The sequence below is a fragment of the Bombina bombina genome, chromosome 6 (genome assembly GCF_027579735.1).
Source record: "Bombina bombina isolate aBomBom1 chromosome 6, aBomBom1.pri, whole genome shotgun sequence".
In the NCBI taxonomy this organism is placed as follows: domain Eukaryota; kingdom Metazoa; phylum Chordata; class Amphibia; order Anura; family Bombinatoridae; genus Bombina; species Bombina bombina.
This window is the reverse complement of record NC_069504.1, coordinates 914299127-914322047: the sequence shown is the minus strand read 5'-3', so window position 1 is coordinate 914322047 and position 22921 is coordinate 914299127. Positions and strand designations below refer to the sequence as shown.

The window sequence follows — 22921 nt, the reverse complement described above, 5'->3', positions numbered from 1 at the left end:
AGAAAATAAGACTTACTTACCCCAGGACACTCATCTACATGTAGTAGAAAGCCAAAGCAGTACTGAAACGAGAATCAGTAGAGGTAATGGTATATATAAGAGTATATCGTCGATCTGAAAAGGGAGGTAAGAGATGAATCTCTACGACCGATAACAGAGAACCTATGAAATAGACCCCGTAGAAGGAGATCATTGAATTCAAATAGGCAATACTCTCCTCACATCCCTCTGACATTCACTGCACGCTGAGAGGAAAACCGGGCTCCAACCTGCTGCGGAGCGCATATCAACGTAGAATCTAGCACAAACTTACTTCACCACCTCCATAGGAGGCAAAGTTTGTAAAACTGATTTGTGGGTGTGGTGAGATGAGGGGTGTATTTATAGGCATTTTGAGGTTTGGGAAACTTTGCCCCTCCTGTTAGGAATGTATATCCCATATACTATTGCTAATTACATGAAAGAAAAGAAATACAACCAAATGAGTACTGTAATTTATGCAATTTCATTTTGGCAACTATTACAAGTTTGATGCACTAAATGTAATAAACATGGAACTATTTCATGCTACTAGCAACACATTCTGCAAGTATAATACACCTCAAAAATAATTTCCTTAAAAAAACTGCTTGTATGATTAATTGATTTTATTAAAATAATTTATCCATTCTGAAACAATGGAAAAAAAACACTTTCAAAAGCAGAATCCAATAGAGAAAAAAATAAAATAGACACACAACATTTAAAAAACAAAAACAAATGCTCAATTGTATGCATCCTGTCAGTGGCTCTACTTTTACCATTTTTATTCTTTAAAAGAGATAAAGCGAACTACCTCCATATTTTATGCACGGTCATCCTCACCCAACTTTGGGAAAGCATTTTATGGAATTTTACAATAAATGTGTATTGACACAAAGGCATACGTCTAGAACTTTACATAGAAAATAGCAAATTTTCTTTATATTCCTTTATACATGTTAGATGGTACTAAAACAGTAGACATTACCAAGTACAATAAAGAAATTATATATAGGATACTGCAAAAACACAGTAAAAGATCGACTTCTGCCCATTTCTGCTCAGGACCCTTATTCAGAGCTTTGCTCCCAAGCTTCTCACACACTAAGTAATTTATTGTTTTTCTTCTTTCTGGCCTTCTTTCGGTTCTCCACTTCCAGAGCTCTCCCTTTCTGATGCCATCTATTTTAAAAAAAAAAAAAAAAAAAACGTAAATGAACAAAACAAGCCATTCTTAGATTATGCATTTTAGTAATTTTTGAAATAACACAATTTATGTAAGAGCTTACCTGATAATTTCTTTCATATTGGCAAGAGTCCATGAGCTAGTGACGTATGGAATATACAATCCTACCAGGAGGGTCAAAGTTTCCCAAACCGCAAAATGCCTATAAATACACCCCTCACCACACCCACAATTCAGTTTAACAAATAGCCAAGAAGTGGGGTGATAAAGGAGTAAAAAGAATCAACAAAGGAATTTGGAAATAATTGTGCTTTATACAAAAAAAATCACTACCATAAAAAAGGGGATGGGCCTCATGGACTCTTGCCAATATGAAAGAAATGAATTTATCAGGTAAGTTCTTACATAAATTATGTTTTCTTTCATGTAATTGGCAAGAGTCCCTGAGCTAGTGAGGTATTGGATAGCAAATACCCAAGATGTGGAACTCCACGCAAGAGTCACTAGAGAGGGAGGGATAAAAATAAAAACAGCCATTTGCGCTGAAAAAAATTAATCCACAACCCAAACTATAAGTAAAATTCTCATAAATGTGAGGAAAAAAACTTAAATCAAAAGCAGAAAAATCAAACTGAAACAGCTGCCTGAAGAAATTTTCTACCAAAAACTGCTTCAGAAGAAGCAAATACATCAAAATTGTAGAATTTAGTAAAATGTATGCGAAGACCAAGTAGCAGCTTTGCAAATCTGATCAACTGAAGCTTCATTCTTAAAATCCCAGGAAGTGGAAACTGATCTAGTAGAATAAGCTGTAATTCTCTGAGGCGGGGCTTGACCCGACTCCAAATAGGCTTGATGAATCAAAAGTTTTAATCATGAGGCGGAAGCCTTCTGAACTTTCCTGGAACCAGAAAAGATAAACAAATATACTAGAAGTTTTCCTGAAATCTTTAGTAGCTAAAACATATTTCAAAGCTCTTACCACATCCAAAGAATGTAAAGATCTCTCCAAAGAATTCTTAGGATTAGGACACAAGGAAGGAACAAGAATTTCTCTATTAAATGTGGTTAGAATTTACAACCTTAGGTAGGAATTTAAATGAAGTCCGCAAAACTGCCTTATCCTGATGAAAAATCAGAAAAGGAGATTCACAAGAGAGCGGATAATTCAGAAACTCTTCTAGCAGAAGAGATGGCCAAAAGAAACAACAACACTTTCCAAGAAAGTAGTTTAATGTCCAAAGAATGCATAGGCTGAAACGGAGGAGCCTGTAAAGCCTTCAAAATGAAATTAAGACTCCAAGGAGGAGATACCAAAACATGTGAGGCCATACTGGAGCCACCAGCAGCACAAACTATTGCTCCATGATAATTTATTAGATCACTCTTGAAAGAAGAACTAGAGGCGGGAAAATATAAGCAGGTTGATAACACCAAGTGTCAATGCATCCACTGCTTTCGCCTGAGGATCCCTGGACTTGGACAGGTACCTGGGAAGTTTTTCGTTTACATGAGATATCAGATCTATTTCTGGAAGCCCCCACATCTGAACAATTTGAAAAAAACACATCTGGGTGGAGAGACCAATCTCCCAGATGTAAAGTCCGACGACTGAGGTAATCCACTTCCCAATTGTCTATACCTGGGATATGAACTGCAGAAATTTAGACAGGAGCTGGATTCCGCCCAAACAAGTATCAAAGATACTTATTTCATAGCTTGAGGACTGTGAGTCCCACCCTGATGATTGACATATGCCACAGTTGTGATATTGTCCGTCTGAAAACAAATGAACGGTTCTTTCTTCAACAAAGGCCAAAACTGAAGAGCCCTGAGAATCGCATGGAGTTACAAAATATTGATTGGTAATCTCGCCTCTTGAGATTTCCAAACCCCTTGTGCTGTCAAAGATCCCCAGACAGCTCCCCAACCTGAAAGACTCGCATCTGTTGTGATCACAGTCCAGGTTGGACGAACGAAAGAGGCCCCTAAAATTATACGATGGTGATCTAACCACCAAGTCAGAGAAAGTCGAACATTGGGATTTAAGGATATTTATTGTGATATCCTTGTATAATCCCTGCACCATTGGTTCAGCATACAAAGCTGGAGAGGTCTCATATGAAAACGAGCAAAGGGGATTGCGTCCGATGCTGCAGTCATGAGACCTAAAACTTCCATGAACATAGCTACTGAAGGGAATGACTGAGACTGAAGGTTCAAACAGGCTACAACCAATTTCAAACATCTCTTGTCTGTTAGAGACAAAGTCATGGACACTGAATCTATCTGGAATCCTAAAAAGTTTACCTTTGTCTGAGGAATCAAAGAACGTTTTGGTAAATTGATCCTCCAACCAGGTCTTCGAAGAAACAACAGTAGTTGATTCGTGCGAGATTCTGCAGAATGTAAAGACTGAGCTAGTACTAAGGTATCGATTAGAGAGTAGGGCACCTAAAACCTTTGAAAATATTCTTGGAGCTGTCGCTAGGCCAAAAGGAAAAGCAAGAAATTGGTAACGTTTGTCTAGAAAAAGAGAATCTCAGGAACCAATAGTGATCTGGATGAATCGGAATATGAAGATATGCATCCTGTAAGTCTATTGTGGACATATAATGCCCTTGCTGAACAAAAGGCAGAATAGTCCTTATAGTCACCATTTTGAAAGTTGGTACTCTTACATATCGATTCAAAACTGGTCTGAATGAATTTTCTTTCTTTGGGACAATGAAACGGAACTGGCATGATTATCCCTGATAACTCCAGGTCTGACATACACTTCAGGAAAGCCTGAGCCTTTACTGGGTTTGCTGGAATACGTAAGAGAAAACTTTTTCTCACAGGCGGTCTTACGCTGAATCCTATTCTGTACCCCTGAGAGACAATGCTCTGAATCCAATGATTTTGGACCGAATTGATCCAAACATCTTTGAAAAAATTTAATCTGCCCCCTACCAGCTGCGCTGGAATGAGGGCCGCACCTTCATGCAGACTTGGGGGCTGGTTTTGATCTTTTAAATAGCTTGGATTTATTCCAATTTGAAGAAGGCTTCCAATTGGAAGCAGATTCCTTGGGTGAAGGATTAGGTTTCCGTTCCTTATTTTGTCGAAAGGAACGAAAACGGTTAGCTTTAGATTTACCCTTAGGTCTTATCTTGAGGCAAAAAACTCCCATCCCCCAGTAGCAGTTGAAATTATTGAATCCAACTAAGAACCAAATAATTTATTACCCTGGAAAGAAAAAGATAGCAATCTGGACTTAGAAGTCATACCAGCATTCCAAGATTTGAGCCACAAAGCTCTTCTAGCTAAAAACATAGATTTAACATCAATTTTGATAATATCAAAAATGGCATCACAAATGAAATTATTAGCATGTTGAATTAATTTAACTATGCTAGACAAATCATGATCCGATACTTGTTGCGCTAAAGTTTCCAACCAAAAAGTTGAAGCAGCTGCAACATCAGCCAAAGAAATTGCAGGCCTAAGAAGATGACCTGAATATAAATAAGCTTTCCTTAGATAAGATTAAAGTTTCCTATCTAAAGGATCTTTAAAGGAAGTACTATCTTCCGTAGGAATAGTAGTATGTTAGCAAGAGTAGAGATAGCCCCATCAACTTTGGGGATCTTTTACCAAAACTCCCATCTAACTGCTGGCAAAGGATACAATTTTTAAAACCTTGAAGAAAGAATAAAAAAGTACCACCAGGCCTATTCCCTTCTTTAGAAATCATAATAGAAATAGCATCAGGAACTGGAAAAACCTCTGGAATAACCACAGGAGGTTTATAATCAGAATTTAAACGTTTACTAGTTTTAATATCAAGAGGACTAGTTTCTTTAAAGAACGAATGTACTCCATTTTAAATAAATTAGTAGATTTGTCAGTGTCAATATCTGAGGCAGGATCTTCCGAATCAGATAGATCCTTATCAGAGAAGGATAATTCAGTATGTTGCTGGTCATTTGAAATTTCATCAACCTTATGAGGTTTTAAAGACCTTTTACGTTTATTAGAAGGCGGAATGGCAGACAAAGCCTTCTGAATAGAATCAGAAATAAATTATTTTAAATTTACAGGTATATCTTGTGCATTAGATGTTGAGGGAACAGCAACAGGTAATGAACTACTACTGATGGATACATTCTCTGCATATAAAAATTTATCATGATAACTATTACAAACCACAGCTGGAGGAATAACCTCCACAAGTTTACAACAAATGCACTTAGCTTTTGTAGAACTGTTATCAGGCCGCAGGGTTCCAACAGTGATTTCTGAGACAGGATCAGATTGAGACATCTTGCAAATGTAAGAAAAAAAACAAAAGCAAAATTACCAATTTCCAGGAATGGGAAAAACAGCATAGCCCTCTGATAGAGAAAAAAGGCAAGAGGCAAATAGAAATGGAGTCTTAAATAATGAAAATATTTGGTGCCAAGTATGACGCACAACAGAAAAATATTTTTTGGCGCCAAAAATGTCCGGAAACGACTAGCATCATAGATGACGCAACCTTGTGAAAGGACTCGGCGTCAACTAAGACGCTGGAAATTACGAATTTGCGCCAACGAACGTAACTTCGCGCCAAAAAATCTCGCCCCCAAGATTGACGCAATAAACTTTAGCATTTTGCGACCTCGCGAGCCTAATTCTGCCCTCAAATTTTGAAAATGATAGTCAATTGAAAAAAAAAAAAAAAAAAAAAAAAACGACTATACCCCAGGTAAGAAATACATTTTCCTAAAAAATGCATTTACCAGATATGAAACTGACAGACTGCAAAAGTAAATATATACTGAAACCTGAATCATGGCAAATATGAATACAACACATATATTTAGAACTTTATATAAAAACATAAAGTGACAAACCATAGCTGAGAGTGTCTTAAGTAATGGAAACATACTAACCAAAAGACACCCATCCACATATAGCAGATAACCGTTTCAGTACTGGTTTGGCTATCAGTAGAGGTAATGGAATATGAGAGTATATTGTCGATCTGAAAAGGGAGGTAGGAGATGAATCTCTACGACCGATAACAGAAAACCTATGAAATAGATACCTGTGAGGAAAACCATTGCATTCAATAGGTGATACTCCCTTCACATCCCTCTGACATTCACTGTACTCAGAGGAATCGGGCTTCAAAGTGCTGAGAAGCGCATATCAACGTAGAAATCTTAGCACAAACTTATTCACCACCTCCATAGGAGGCAAAGTTTGTAAAACTGAATTGTGGGTGTGGCGAGGGGTGTATTTATAGGCATTTTGAGGTTTGGGAAACTTTGCCCCTCCTGGTAAGATCGTATATCCCATACGTCACTAGCTCATGGACTCTTGCCAAGTACATGAAAGAAGTGTTTGACTTTACACTTCTAAGATTTATATACTTGAAATTAATGTCCAGATACATTGCCGTTGGCAAAAAAAAAAAGAAGTCATTGTAGAAACACAATTACGTTTAAAAAATTCTAATTTGCCAATAAATAAAAATTATTTAAACTTTATATCCCAGTTTTAAAAGGAAACAAATTCTAAAGCAAAAAAAAAAATAAAAAAATAAACAAAACCTTACATGCTTACAGAGTTTCTACGGTTTTAAATTAGCACAACATTGCATTGTTAAGGAGCTATGGAACTATATTTCGCTGACAACAGTTAAAGTTTACAGAAGGAAATACCACTGTGCAGATATGGAGCCATTAACCTCACAACAGCTAAATGGAACTAAGATAAAATTAAGTATCATCATTTGAATGCTTTATGAATGTTAAATCTTGAGATTAAGGTTAACAGCTCTATTCTGTTCCTGGGATATTGATATGTAGTGTCAGAACGGTCTCTAAAGTGACTCTTTACGATAATATCTTGTGGTTTTGTCATGGCAGGTTAGAGCAAACATGCATTTACATGGTTTTGAAAAATACTAATTCAAGTCTGGCAGAAATTTACTAGGCATGTGTATTAATTTATATTTGGCCTTTTTTTTTTTTTTTAAATGAACGTCGAGTATGGCTACAAACACATTTGGATCTTCACAGATTTGTGTTTTGTATTTTGGCACTAATAAATCTGGCGCCAAAAAGAGTTAAATGCACCCGTGCCGGTAAAATTTTCTGGGGAATACAGTGCTGTTATATTGAAAAGGTACAGTCTACTCCAAAAATATGTATTGTTTAAACAAATATAGATAATCACTTTATTACCCATTCCCCAGTTTTGCACAGTCAACATGGTTATATTAACTTTTGTGAATACCTTGTATCTAAGCCTCTTCTGACAGCCCCATTATCACATGGCTATGTACTTATCTATTAACTTGCATTTTAGCCAATTAGTGCAGTGTCAGCCACAACTCCACGGAAGAGAGCACAATGTTATCTATAAGGCACACATGAATACATGAGTCAGCAGTCTTGTGGTGAAAAACATAATTTATGCTTACCTGATAAATTTATTTCTCTTGTAATGTGTTCAGTCCACGGGTCATCCATTACTTATGGGATATATTCTCCTCCCCAACAGGAAGTTGCAAGAGGATCACCCAAGCAGAGCTGCTATATAGCTCCTCCCCTCACATGTCATATCCAGTCATTCGACTGAAACAAGACGAGAAAGGAGAAACTATAGGGTGCAGTGGTATGGACAACAAGGAAGAATGGTATAAAGGATACCAGACTTCCCAAAGTATGCACTTGCAGCACTCTAGGTCTAAACTAAGGGTTGGGATTTCTCAACAGGATATTAAAATATAACTTTTATTGGTATTAGAATTAAAAAACCAAAATAGTTTGGTTAATACATACACAATTAAAATTTGCTCCAGTGCCCAAATCAGTGTAATAAGTTCCACGTTAGATCACAATTTATGAAAATTCGGCCTGAATAAATTCACCAGTAATAGTGATCTAAATAATTCAGTAAATTCAGTACAGACCAATGAATGAGAATTATAATACTTGTCTTAATGAAACATAGAAAACTATAGTAACACCAAGCACACACACATTGCTATGTATACAAGTATACAGGCTAAAACTGTAGCCCAGGTTACAACTGCTCAAACCCTTTTTGTGAATATTTAATTCACTATTACCCCTACTCTTTGATAGTTATTATTAATATATAATACTCATAACTTTGATATCACCCATTATACTGAATTATGACAGCATAAGTCTATTAAGCTGAGATTACACTACCTGGATTAGAACCTTTACATTAGCTCTATTATTTAGATTAATACTATAGTGGTAACCATTACCTAGTTGATTTACTGAATTATTTAGATCACTATTACTGGTGAATTTATTCAGGCCGAATTATCATAAATTGTGATCTAACGTGGAACTTATTACACTGATTTGGGCACTGGAGCGAATTTTAATTGTGTATGTATTAACCAAACTATTTTGGTTTTTTAATTCTAATACCAATAAAAGTTATATTTTAATATCCTGTTGAGAAATCCCAACCCTTAGTTTAGACCTAGAGTTCTGCAAGTGCATACTTTGGGAAGTCTGGTATCCTTTATACCATTCTTCCTTGTTGTCCATATTTATAATTGTGCACAAGCACCATTTCCTCTAATACATAGTAGTATTAACCAAACTCTTACTTCCGGATTGGAATTATTATTAGAGGAAAAGTCAAAGTAGTGCCACTGTTCATCCTTGTGAGTATAGGGTGCAGTGGTGACTGGAGTTATAATTTAAAATTTAGAACCTGCCTCAAATAGACAAGGCGGGCCGTGGACTGAACACACTACAAGAGAAATAAATTTATCAGGTAAGCATAAATTATGTTTTCTCTTGTTAAGTGTGTTCAGTCCACGGGTCATCCATTACTTATGGGATACCAATACCAAAGCTAAAGTACACGGATGATGGGAGGGACAAGGCAGGAACATTAAACAGAAGGAACCACTGCCTGTAGAACCTTTCTCCCAAAAACAGCCTCCGAAGAAGCAAAAGTGTCAAATTTGTAAAATTTGGAAAACGTATGAAGTGAAGACCAAGTTGCAGCCTTGCAAATCTGTTCAACAGAGGCCTCATTCTTAAAGGCCCAGGTGGAAGCCACAGCTCTAGTGGAATGAGCTGTAATTCTTTCAGGAGGCTGCTGTCCAGCAGTCTCATAGGCTAAGCGTATTATGCTACGAAGCCAAAAAGAGAGAGAGGTAGCCGAAGCCTTTTGACCTCTCCTCTGTCCCGAGTAAACGACAAACAGAGAAGAAGTTTGTCGAAAATCTTTAGTTGCCTGTAAGTAGAATTTCAGAGCACGGACCACATCTATATTATGCAAAAGACGTTCCTTCTTTGAAGAAGGATTAGGACATAAGGATGGAACAACAATCTCTTGATTGATATTCTTGTTAGAAACAACCTTAGGTAAAAACCCAGGTTTAGTACGCAGGACTACCTTGTCTGAATGAAAGATCAGATAAGGAGAATCACAATGTAAGGCAGATAACTCAGAGACTCTTCGAGCCGAGGAAATAGCCATCAAAAACAGAACTTTCCAAGATAAAAGCTTAATATCAATGGAATGAAGGTGTTCAAACGGAACACCCTGGAGAACTTTAAGAACCAAGTTTAAGCTCCACGGAGGAGCAACAGCTTTAAACACAGGCTTAATCCTAGTCAAAGCCTGACAAAAAGCCTGGACGTCTGGATTCTCTGCCAGACGCTTGTGTAAAAGAATAGACAGAGCAGAAATCTGTCCCTTTAGTGAACTAGCGGATAAGCCCTTTTCTAAACCCTCTTGTAGAAAAAAAGACAATATCCTAGGAATCCTAACCTTACTCCATGAGTAACTCTTGGATTCACACCAATATAAAAATTTACGCCATATCTTGTGGTAAATTTTTCTGGTAACAGGTTTCCGAGCCTGTATTAATGTATCAATAATCGAATCCGAAAACCCACGCTTTGATAGAATCAAGCGTTCAATTTCCAAGCAGTCAGCCTTAGAGAAATTAGGTTTGGATGGTTGAAAGGACCCTGAATTAGAAGGTCCTGCCTCAGGGGTAGAGACCATGGTGGACAGGACGACATGTGGCCACGCAGGCGCTATCAGAATCACTGATGCTCTCTCCTGTTTGATCCTGGCAATCAGTCGAGGAAGCAACGGAAAAGGTGGAAACACATAAGCTATGTTGAAAACCCAAGGGGCTGCTAGCGCATCTACCAGCACCGCTCCCGGGTCCCTGGACCTGGATCCGTAACAAGGAAGCTTGGCGTTCTGGCGAGATGCCATGAGATCCAGATCCGGTTTGCCCCAACGAAGAATTAGTTGGGCAAATACCTCCGGGTGAAGTTCCCACTCCCCCGGATGAAAAGTCTGGAGACTTAAAAAATCCGCCTCCCAGTTCTCCACGCCTGGGATGTAGATCGCTGACAGGTGGCAAGAGCGAGACTCTGCCCAGCGAATTATCTTCGAGACTTCCAACATCGCTAGGGAACTCCTGGTTCCCCCTTGATGATTGATGTAAGCCACAGTCGTGATGTTGTCCGACTGAAATCTGATGAACCTCAGTGTTGCCAACTGAGGCCAAGCTAGAAGAGCATTGAATATTGCCCTTAATTCTAGAATGTTTATTGGGAGGAGTTTCTCCTCCTGAGTCCACGACCCCTGAGCCTTCAGGGAGTTCCAGACTGCTCCCCAGCCTAGTAGGCTGGCATCTGTTGTTACAATCGTCCAATCTGGTCTGCGAAAAGACATTCCTTTGGACAGATGAACCCGTGATAACCACCAGAGAAGAGAATCTCTGGTCTCCTGGTCCAGATTTAGCAAAGGGGACAGATCTGAGTAATCCCCGTTCCATTGACTTAGCATGCATAGTTGCAGCGGTCTGAGATGTAGGCGCGCAAATGGCACTATGTCCATCGCCGCGACCATTAAGCCGATCACTTCCATGCACTGAGCTACTGATGGGCTTGGAATGGAGTGAAGGACACGGCAAGCATTGAGAAGTTTTGATAGCCTGGACTCCGTCAGGTAAATCTTCATCTCTACAGAATCTATAAGAGTCCCTAGAAAAGGGACCCTTGTGAGTGGTAACAGAGAACTCTTTTCCACGTTCACTTTCCACCCATGCTACCTCAGAAATGCTAGAACTATCTCTGTATGAGACTTTGTATTTTGAAAACTTGACGCTTGTAGCAGAATGTCGTCTAGGTACGGAGCCACCGCTATGCCTCGTGGTCTTAGTACCGCCAGAAGAGAGCCCAGAACCTTTGTAAAAATTCTCGGGGCCGTAGCCAAACCGAAGGGAAGGGCTACAAACTGGTAATGCCTGTCTAGAAAGGCAAATCTTAGGTACCGATAATGATCTTTGTGAATCGGAATGTGAAGGTAGGCATCCTTTAAATCCACTGTGGTCATATATTGACCCTCTTGGATCATGGGTAGGATGGTTCGAATGGTTTCCATCTTGAACGATGGAACCCTTAGAAATTTGTTTAAGATTTTTAAATCTAAGATTGGTCTGAAGGTTCCCTCTCTCTTGGGAACCACAAACAGATTTGAATAAAACCCTTGCCCCTGTTCCATCCGCGGAACTGGGTGGATCACTCCCATCACTAAGAGGTCTTGTACACATTGTAGAAATGCCTCTTTCTTTACTAGGTTTGTTGATAACCTTGACAGATGAAACCTCCCTTGTGGAGGAGAAGTCTTGAAATCCAGAAGGTATCCCTGAGATATAATCTCCAGCGTCCAGGGATCCTGTACATCTCTTGCCAAAGCCTAGGCGAAGAGAGAGAGTCTGCCCCCCACTAGATCCGTCTCCGGAAAGGGGGCTTTGACTTCATGCTGTCTTAGGGGCGGAAGTAGGCTTTCTGGCCTGCTTGCCCTTGTTCCATGACTGGTTGCTTTTCCAACCCTGTCTGTAACGAGTAGTAGTTCCTTCCCGTTTTGGAGCGGAGGAAGTTGATGCTGCTCCTGCCTTGAAATTACGAAAGGCACGAAAATTAGACTGTTTGGCCTTTGATTTGGCCCTCTCCTGAGGAAGGGTGTGGCCCTTACCTCCAGTAATGTCAGCAATAATTTCCTTCAAGCCGGGCCCGAATAAGGTCTGCCCTTTGAAAGGAATGTAACAATTTAGACTTAGAAGTTACATCTGCTGACCAGGATTTAAGCCAGAGCGCTCTGCGCGCCTGTATGGCGAATCCGGAATTTTTAGCCGTAAGTTTGGTTAAATGCACTACGGCATCCGAAACAAACGCATTAGCCAGCTTAAGGGTTCTAATCTTGCTCAGAGACTCATCCAATGGTGCTGTGCGAATCGTCTCTTCCAGAGACTCAAACCAGAATGCCGCTGCAGCAGTGACAGGCGCAATGCATGCAAGAGGCTGTAATATAAAACCTTGTTGAATAAACATTTTCTTAAGATAACCCTCTAATTTTTTATCCATTGGATCTGGGAAAGCACAGCTATCCTCCACCGGGATAGTGGTACGCTTGGCTAAAGTAGAAACTGCTCCCTCCACCTTAGGGACCGTCTGCCATAAGGCTCTTGTGGTGGCGTCTATAGGGAACATTTTTCTAAATATCGGAGGAGGGGAAAAAGGCACACCAGGTCTATCCCACTCCTTACTAATAATCTCTGTAAGCCTCTTTGGTATAGGAAAAACGTCAGTACACACCGGCACCGCGTAGTATTTATCCAGCCTACATAATTTCTCTGGGATTGCCACCGTGTCACAATCATTCAGAGCCGCTAACACCTCCCCTAGCAACACGCGGAGGTTCTCAAGCTTAAATTTAAAATTTCTGAATCCGGTCTCCCCGAATCAGAACCGTCACCCACAGAATGAAGCTCTCCGTCCTCATGTTCTGCAAATTGTGACGCAGTATCAGACATGGCTCTCGTGTCATCGGCGCGCTCTGTCCTTAACCCAGAACTGTCGCGCTTGCCTCTTAACTCTGGCATATTGTATAACACTTCTTTCATAACATTAGCCATATCATGTAAAGTGATTTGTAAGGGCCTTGATGTACTTGGCGCCTCAATCTCACGCACCTCCCGAGCGGGAGACGAAGGTACTGACACAACTGCCCCCTCGTTGTCTGGTGATAATTTAAGCGGTACAGATTTTTCAAAGTAACATCAATACAATTGGTACACATATTTCTATTGGGCTCCACAACTGCTTTTAAACGTAATGAACAAGCAGATTCCTCTGTATCAGACATGTTTAAACAGACTAGCAATGAAGCTAGCAAGCTTGGAAAATACTTTCAATAAGTTTGCAAGCAACATAAAAAAAACACTGCAGCGCTTTTAAAAAACACAGTTGAGTAACTAAAGAATAATTCAGTTATAGTCAACAATTCTTTAAATGTACTAAATAGCAGAGGATTGCACCCATTAGCAACCGGATGATTAACCCCTCAGTACCCAAAAAAACGGATATCAAATTAATATAAAACGTTTTTATCACACTGTCACAGGTCTGCTGTGACTGATTACCTCCCTCAAAAAATCGAATTTTGAAGACCCCTGAGCTCTCTAGAGACGTCCTGGATCAAGGAGGAAGAAGCAGGAAGACTGTGCTAGAATTTTAACTGCGCAACAAGGCGCTAAAAAGAGGCCCCACCCGCTCATTTGCAACAGTGGAAGACCTGATATAACGGTTTCTATGCAGAAATATACGTTAGCCATGTGGAAAAAAATTCATGCCCAAAGGATTTATCACCAAAGTACCTCACAAAACGAATAACATGCCAGTAAACGTTTTGAAAATAAACTTCTTTAAATGTCATGCAAAGTTATCACTAAGCCTGCAACCAGTCGCTACCACTGCAGATAAGGCTTAAGCATTATTTCAGTATTAACAGTATTTTCACAGTCAAATTCTAGTCCCTAGAAAATAACTCTACTGTGCATACATTTATCAGTCTGATACCAGTCACTACTACTGCATTTAAGGCTGTACTTACATCATACGGGTAACAGCAGTATTTTCTTAGTCAATTCCATTCCCAGAAAATATTGTACTGCACATACCTCATTTGCGGTGGACCCCGCATGCTATTCCCATGTTCTGAAGTTACCCCACTCCTCAGAATGTCGAGAACAGCCAGTGGATCTTAGTTACGCCTGCTAAGATCATAGAAAACGTAGGCAGTTCCTTCTTCCAAATACTGCCTGAGATAGAAAAAACAGCACACTCCGGTGCCATTTAAAATAAACTTTTGATTGAAGAATAATTAAGTAAAAACTCCAGCTCCTCTCGCGACCTCCTTTGTTGAGGGTTGCAAGAGAATGACTGAGTATGACATGTGAGGGGAGGAGCTATATAGCAGCTCTGCTTGGGTGATCCTCTTGCAACTTCCTGTTGGGGAGGAGAATATATCCCATAAGTAATGGATGACCCGTGGACTGAACACACTTAACAAGAGAAAGCATGTGATAAGAGGCTTTCTGTAGTAAAAGGCAAAGATTTAGAGGTTTAAAGTTATATGACTCATAACGTTGGTTGTGCAAAGCTGAGGAATGGGTAGTAAAGGCGTTTTCTATCTTTTTAAACAATAACAATTTTGGTGTAGACTGTCCCTTTAATATACTTTTTACCCATGTGATTATCTTGTATCTAAGTGCTGACTCATAGCTCTAGAGAAGTGAGCACGTCGTTATCTATATGACACGAAATAACTCCCTCTAGCTGTGAAAAACTGTTGAAATGCACTGAAATAAGAGGCGTCCTTCAAGGGCATATAAATTAGCATGAGCTTACATAGGTTTAGCGTTCAACAAAGAATGAGGAATCCAGCTTCATCCAATCACGGTGTTGAATCAGACACTGATTCCCCCAGCCCCACCCCCCCCCCGGGGGGGGGGGGGGAGAGTTGTGATTGGAGGATGACCTATCCATTTCTGACATCAGAAATGGCTTGCAACAACCGGAGGAAGCTGGAGCTGCTGTGAAGATTAAAAGTTCTGTTTTTTTTCGAAATTTATGCTTACCTGATACATTTCTTGACACTGTGAGTCCACGGATCATCTATAATTACTATTAGGAATATCACTCCTGCCCAGCAGGAGGCGGCAAAGAGCACCATAGCAAAGCTGTTAAATATCACCTCCCTACCGTCCAACCCCAGTCAGTCATTCAACCGAAGTAAAAAGGAGAGAAAGGAAGTAACAAGGTGCAGAGGTGCCTGAGGTTTATAACACGAAAAACTGTAAAGAAACAGGGCGGGCAGTGGACTCACTGTGTCAAGAAATTAATTTATCAGGTAAGCATACATTTAGTTTTCTTTCTAATGACACCATGAATCCATGGATCATCTCTAATTACTATTGGGAATCAATACCCAAGCTAGAGGACACAGATAAGGGAGGGACAAGACGGGGAACCTAAACGGAAGGCACCACTACTTGAAGAACCTTTCTCCCAAAAGAAGCCTCAGCCAAGGCAAAAGTATCAAATTTATAGAATTGTAGTTGGTAAAGAGGATCAAGTTGCAGCCTTGCAAATCTGTTCGACAGAAGCTTCATTTTTGAATGCCCAGGAAGAGGAAACAGCCATTGTAGAATGAGCCGTGACTCTCTCAGGAGGCTGCTGTCCAGCATAGGCCAAGCAAATTATACTCTTCAGCCCCAAAGAAAGAGAAGTAGCCGTAGCTTTCTGACCCTTCCGTTTCCCAGAGAAAACAGACAGAGCCAAAGACTGACGAAAATCCTAAGTTGCCTGTAAATAGTATTGCAACGCACACACCACATTTAGGTTGTGCAGCAGACGCTTCTTATGAGAAGGGTTAAGACACAAAGAAGGAACAACAATTTCTTGATTAATGTTCCTATCCGAAACCACCTTAGGAAGGAAACCCAACTTAGAAAGCAGAACTACCTTATCAGAATGAAAAATAAGGTAAGGGGATTCACACTGCAATGTCGAGAGTTCTGAGACACTGCGAGCAGAAGAAATTGCAACAAGAAACAAAACTTTCCAATATAACCTAATATCTAAGGAACTCATAGGCTCAAACGGAGCCTGCTGAAGAATTTAAGAACAATGTTAAGACTCCAGGGAGGAGTAACAGGTTTGAACACAGGCCTGATACTGACCAAGGGCTGACAGAAAGATTGCACGGTTGGTACATCCCCCAGACGTTTATGCAACAAAATAGACAAAGCAGATATTTGACCCTTTAAAGTACTCAGAGATAAAACCCTTCTCCAGACCCTCCTGGAGAAAGGACAGAATTCTAGGAATCCTAACTTTCACACCAATGCAGATATTTACTCCATATCTTATGGTAAATCTATCTAGTCACAGTTTTACGAGCCTGAATCATGGTCTTAATGAACGACCCAGAAAAACCATGCTTCGATAAAATTAGATTAAAAAAAAGCGTTCAATCTCCAAGCAGTCAGCTTCAGAGAATTGAGATGTGGGTGAAGGAAGGGCCCTTGAAGTAGAAGGTCCTTCCTCAATGGAAGTCTACAAGGTAGAAGAGATGACATCTCCACTAGGTCTGCATACCAGATCCTGCGAGGCCACGCCGGTGCGATGAGGATCATCGACCGCCTCTCCTGTTTGATTCGAGCAATGACCCGAGGAAGGAGAGCAAACAGAGGAAATAGGTATGCTAGACTGAAATTCCAAGGGACCGCCAGAACATCAGTACCGCCTGAGGATCCCTCGACCCGTACCTCGGAAGCTTGGCATTCTGTTGAGATGCCATGAGATCCAGCTCTGGCTGTCCCCATCTGAGAATCAAGTTTGAAAACACTTCCGGATGGAGTTCCCACTCCTCCTGGTGAAAAAGTCTGTATGCTCAGAAAATCTGCGTCCCAATTGTCCACCCCTGGAATGTGGATCGCAGATAGACAGCAGTTGTGGGCCTCTGCCCACTGAATAATCTTGGCTACCTCTGTCATGGCCAAGGAACTTCGAGTTCCTCCCTGATGGTTGATGTAAGCCACTGAAGTTATATTGTCCGACCGGGCTGATGCCAACTGCCCAGGCCAGAAGAGCATTGAAGATTGCCCTCAGCTCCAAGATGTTTATGGGGAGAACAGACTCCTCCCAAGTCCATATCCCTGAGCCTTTAGTGAGGAACTGACTGCCCCCCCAGCAGGCTGGCGTCCGTTGTCACAATCACCCAGGGTTCCCTGGGAGAGATGCTCCTGAGATAACCACCACAGAAGAGAATCTCGTCACCTGATCCAGAAGTAATTGCAGAAACAGATCTGCATAATCCCCGTTCCATTGCCTGAGCATGCATAACTGCAGAGGTCTGAGGTGGAAATGGGCAAACGGAATGATGTCCATGGCAGCTACCATCAAACTGATCACCTCCATACATTGAGCCACCGATGGCCGAGTAGAGGACTGAAGGGCCAGACAAGAGTCGAAGATCTTTGATTTTCTAACCTCTGTCAGAAAAATTCTCATTGATAGGGAATCTATTATGGTTCCCAAGAACTAAACCCTTGTAGCTGGAATTAAGGAAATCTTTACCAAATTCACCTTCCATCTATGAGAACGCAGAAAGGATAACATCTCTGTGTGGCAGTTCGCTTGTTTAAAGGATGGCGCCTGGACCAGAATGTCGTCCAGATAAGGTGCCACTGCAATGCCCCGTAACCAGAGAACCACCAACAGGGACCCTAGAACCTTTGAAAAAATTCTGGGAGCTGTGGCAAGGTCGAATGGAAGAGCCACAAACTGAAAGTGCTTGTCTAGAAAAGCAAACCTCAGAAACTTGTGATGATCCCTGTGGATAGGAACATGCAGGTATGCATCCTTTAAATCTGTTGTCATGAATTGTCTGTCCCTCTTGAACCAAGGGAAGAATGGAATGAATAGTTTCCATCTTGAAGGACAGTACTCTGAGGAATTTGTTTAGACTCTTGAGGTCTAAAATTGGTCTGAAAGTTCCCTCTTTCTTGGGAACCACGAACAGATTGGAGCTAAAACCCAGACCCTGTTTCTGCATGGGAACAGGAACTATCACTCCGGAAAGGTCTTGAACACAGTGTAAGAATGCCTCTTTTTTATCTGGTCTACAGATAATTTTAAAAGAAGAAACCTGCCCCCTGGGAGGAAAAGTCTTGAACTCCAGTTTGTATCCTTGGGACACTATGTCCACCGCCCAGGGATCCGGAACATCGTGAACCCAGGCCTGAGCGAAAAAAGAAAGTCTGCCCCCCACAGGATCCGGTCCCGGATCTGGGGCAGACCCTTTATGCTGACTGAGTCATTAACGGGCTTCTTAGATTGCTTCCCCTTGTTCCAAGACTGGTTAGTCCTCCAGGAAGGTTTGGACTGATCTTGATTGGCAGAGGAAGTCTTACCTCTGAAGCTTCAAAAGGAACGAAAATTACTCTGACGTCCCTTCTGCTTATTCCTCTTATCCTGAGAAAGGAAATTACCCTTTCCCCCGTAATGTCAGAAATAATTTCAGCCAAGCCCGGCCCAAACAAGGACTTTCCCTTGTAGGGGGATCGCCAAAAGCTTAGACGAAACATCTGCAGACCAGGATTTTAACCATAAAGCTCTGCGGGCCAAAACAGCAAAACCAGAAATCTTTGCTCCCAGCTTGATAACCTGAAAGGAAGCATCCGTAATAACAGAATTTATGTTTACCTGATAAATTACTTTCTCCAACGGTGTGTCCGGTCCACGGCGTCATCCTTACTTGTGGGATATTCTCTTCCCCAACAGGAAATGGCAAAGAGCCCAGCAAAGCTGGTCACATGATCCCTCCTAGGCTCCGCCTACCCCAGTCATTCGACCGACGTTAAGGAGGAATATTTGCATAGGAGAAACCATATGATACCGTGGTGACTGTAGTTAAAGAAAATAAATTATCAGACCTGATTAAAAAACCAGGGCGGGCCGTGGACCGGACACACCGTTGGAGAAAGTAATTTATCAGGTAAACATAAATTCTGTTTTCTCCAACATAGGTGTGTCCGGTCCACGGCGTCATCCTTACTTGTGGGAACCAATACCAAAGCTTTAGGACACGGATGAAGGGAGGGAGCAAATCAGGTCACCTAAATGGAAGGCACCACGGCTTGCAAAACCTTTCTCCCAAAAACAGCCTCAGAAGAAGCAAAAGTATCAAACTTGTAAAATTTGGTAAAAGTGTGCAGTGAAGACCAAGTCGCTTCCCTACATATCTGATCAACAGAAGCCTCGTTTTTGAAGGCCCATGTGGAAGCCACAGCCCTAGTGGAATGAGCTGTGATTCTTTCAGGAGGCTGCCGTCCGGCAGTCTCGTAAGCCAATCTGATGATGCTTTTAATCCAAAAAGAGAGAGAGGTAGAAGTTGCTTTTTGACCTCTCCTGTTACCAGAATAAACAACAAACAAGGAAGATGTTTGTCTAAAATCCTTTGTAGCATCTAAATAGAATTTTAGAGCGCGAACAACATCCAAATTGTGCAACAAACGTTCCTTCTTCGAAACTGGTTTCGGACACAAAGAAGGCACGACTATCTCCTGGTTAATGTTTTTGTTAGAAACAACTTTTGGAAGAAAACCAGGTTTAGTACGTAAAACCACCTTATCTGCATGGAACACCAGATAAGGAGGAGAACACTGCAGAGCAGATAATTCTGAAACTCTTCTAGCGGAAGAAATTGCAGCCAAAAACAAAACTTTCCAAGATAATAACTTAATATCAACGGAATGTAAGGGTTCAAACGGAACCCCCTGAAGAACTGAAAGAACTAAGTTGAGACTCCAAGGAGGAGTCAAAGGTTTGTAAACAGGCTTGATTCTAACCAGAGCCTGAACAAAGGCTTGAACATCTGGCACAGCTGCCAGCTCTTTGTGAAGTAACACAGACAAGGCAGAAATCTGTCCCTTCAAGGAACTTGCAGATAATCCTTTCTCCAATCCTTCTTGAAGAAAGGATAGAATCCTAGGAATCTTTACCTTGTCCCAAGGGAATCCTTTAGATTCACACCAACAGATATATTTTTTCCATATTTTGTGGTAAATTTTTCTAGTTACAGGCTTTCTGGCCTGAACAAGAGTATCAATAACAGAATCTGAGAACCCTCGCTTTGATAAGATCAAGCGTTCAATCTCCAAGCAGTCAGCTGGAGTAGGACCAGATTCGGATGTTCGAACGGACCTTGAACAAGAAGGTCTCGTCTCAAAGGTAGCTTCCATGGTGGAGCCGATGACATATTCACCAGATCTGCCTACCAAGTCCTGCGTGGCCACGCAGGAGCTATCAAGATCACCTACGCCCTCTCCTGATTGATCCTGGCTACCAGCCTGGGGATGAGAGGAAACGGCGGGAATACATAAGCTAGGTTGAAGGTCCAAGGTGCTACTAGTGCATCTACTAGAGTCGCCTTGGGATCCCTGGATCTGGACCCGTAGCAAGGAACCTTGAAGTTCTGACGAGAGGCCATCAGATCCATGTCTGGAATGCCCCACAGTTGAGTGATTTGGGCAAAGATTTCCGGATGGAGTTCCCACACCCCCGGATGCAATGTCTGACGACTCAGAAAATCCGCTTCCCAAGTTTCCACTCCTGGGATGTGGATTGCAGACAGGTGGCAGGAGCGAGTCTCCGCCCATTGAATGATTTTGGTCACTTCTTCCATCGCCAGGGAACTCCTTGTTCCCCCCTGATGGTTGATGTACGCAACAGTCGTCATGTTGTCTGATTGAAAACGTATGAACTTGGCCCTCGCTAGCTGAGGCCAAGCCTTGAGAGCATTGAATATCGCTCTCAGTTCCAGAATATTTATCGGTAGAAGAGATTCTTCCCGAGACCAAAGACCCTGAGCTTTCAGGGATCCCCAGACCGCGCCCCAGCCCATCAGACTGGCGTCGGTCGTGACAATGACCCACTCTGGTCTGCGGGAGGTCACCCCTTGTGACAGGTTGTCCAGGGACAGCCACCAACGGAGTGAGTCTCTGGTCCTCTGATTTACTTGTATCTTCGGAGACAAGTCTGTATAGTCCCCATTCCACTGACTGAGCATACACAATTGAAATGGTCTTAGATGAATGCGCGCAAAAGGAACTATGTCCATTGCCGCTACCATCAAACCTATCACTTCCATGCACCGCGCTATGGAAGGAAGAGGAACGGAAGGAAGTATCCGACAAGAGTTTAGAAGTTTTGTTTTTCTGGTCTCTGTCAGAAAAATCCTCATTTCTAAGGAGTCTATTATTGTTCCCAAGAAGGGAACCCTTGTTGACGGAGATAGAGAACTCTTTTCCACGTTCACTTTCCATCCGTGAGATCTGAGAAAGGCCAGGACTATGTCCGTGTGAGCCTTTGCTAGAGGAAGGGACGACGCTTGAATCAGAATGTCGTCCAAGTAAGGTACTACAGCAATGCCCCTTGGTCTTAGCACCGCCAGAAGGGACACTAGTACCTTTGTGAAAATCCTTGGAACAGTGGCTAATCCGAAAGGAAGCGCCACGAACTGGTAATGCTTGTCCAGGAATGCGAACCTTAGGAACCGATGATGTTCCTTGTGGACAGGAATATGTAGATACGCATCCTTAAAATCCACCGTGGTCAAGAATTGACCTTCCTGGATGGAAGGATTGTTCGAATGGTTTCCATTTTGGACGATGGAACCTTGAGAAACTTGTTTAGGATCTTGAGATCTAAGATTGGTCTGAACGTTCCCTCTTTTTTGGGAACTACGAACAGATTGGAGTAGAACCCCATCCCTCGTTCTTTTAATGGAACAGGATGAATCACTTCCAGAAGATAACCTTGGAAGACTATTTCTAGCGCCCAAGGATCCAGAACATCTCTTGCCCAAGCCTGAGTGAAGAGAGAGAGTCTGCCCCCCACCAAATCCGGTCCCGGATCGGGGGCCCGCATCTCATGCTGTCTTGGGAGCAGTGGCAGGTTTCTTGGCCTGCTTTCCTTTGTTCCAGCCTTGCCTTGGTCTCCAGGCTGGATTGGCTTGAGAAGTATTACCCTCCTGCTTAGAGGACGTAGCACTTGGGGCTGGTCCGTTTCTGCGAAAGGGACGAAAATTAGGTTTATTTTTGGCCTTGAAAGACCTATTCTGAGGAAGGGCGTGGCCCTTGCCCCCAGTGATATCAGAGATAAACTCTTTCAAGTCAGGGCCAAACAGTGTTTTCCCCTTGAAAGGAATGTCAAACAATTTGTTCTTGGAAGACGCATCCGCTGACCAAGATTTTAACCAAAGCGCTCTGCGCGCCACAATAGCAAACCCAGAATTTTTCGCCGCTAACCTAGCCAATTGCAAGGTGGCGTCTAGGGTGAAAGAATTAGCCAATTTAAGAGCACGAATTCTGTCCATAATCTCCTCATAAGAAGAAGAATTACTAATAATCGCCTTTTCAAGCTCATCGCACCAGAAACACGCGGCTGTAGTGACAGGGACAATGCATGCAATTGGTTGTAGAAGGTAACCTTGCTGAACAAACATCTTTTTTAGCAAACCTTCTAATTTTTTATCCATAGGATCTTGGAAAGCACAACTATCTTCTATGGGTATAGTGGTGCGCTTGTTTAGAGTAGAAACCGCCCCCTCGACCTTGGGGACTGTCTGCCATAAGTCCTTTCTGGGGTCGACTATAGGAAACAATTTTTTAAATATGGGGGGAGGTACGAAAGGTACACCGGGCCTGCCCCATTCTTTATTAACAATGTACGCCACCCGCTTGAGTATAGGAAAAGCTTCGGGGGGCCCCGGGGCCTCTAGGAACTTGTCCATTTTACATAGTGT

At 41.8% G+C, this 22921-nt stretch overlaps 1 protein-coding gene across 1 annotated transcript in view; it reads right to left on the bottom strand.

Annotated features, from left to right (window-relative positions):
* Positions 1-629: 629 nt before the first annotated feature.
* The window catches only part of HSPA9 (heat shock protein family A (Hsp70) member 9), a 79851-nt gene continuing 57559 nt past the window's right edge, over positions 630-22921 (bottom strand). Inside the window, exon 17 of the mRNA XM_053718553.1 lies at positions 630-1203. Coding sequence (XP_053574528.1) covers positions 1135-1203 — 69 coding nt within the window. The 3' untranslated portion in view covers positions 630-1134. The remainder of the gene's footprint in view (positions 1204-22921) is intronic.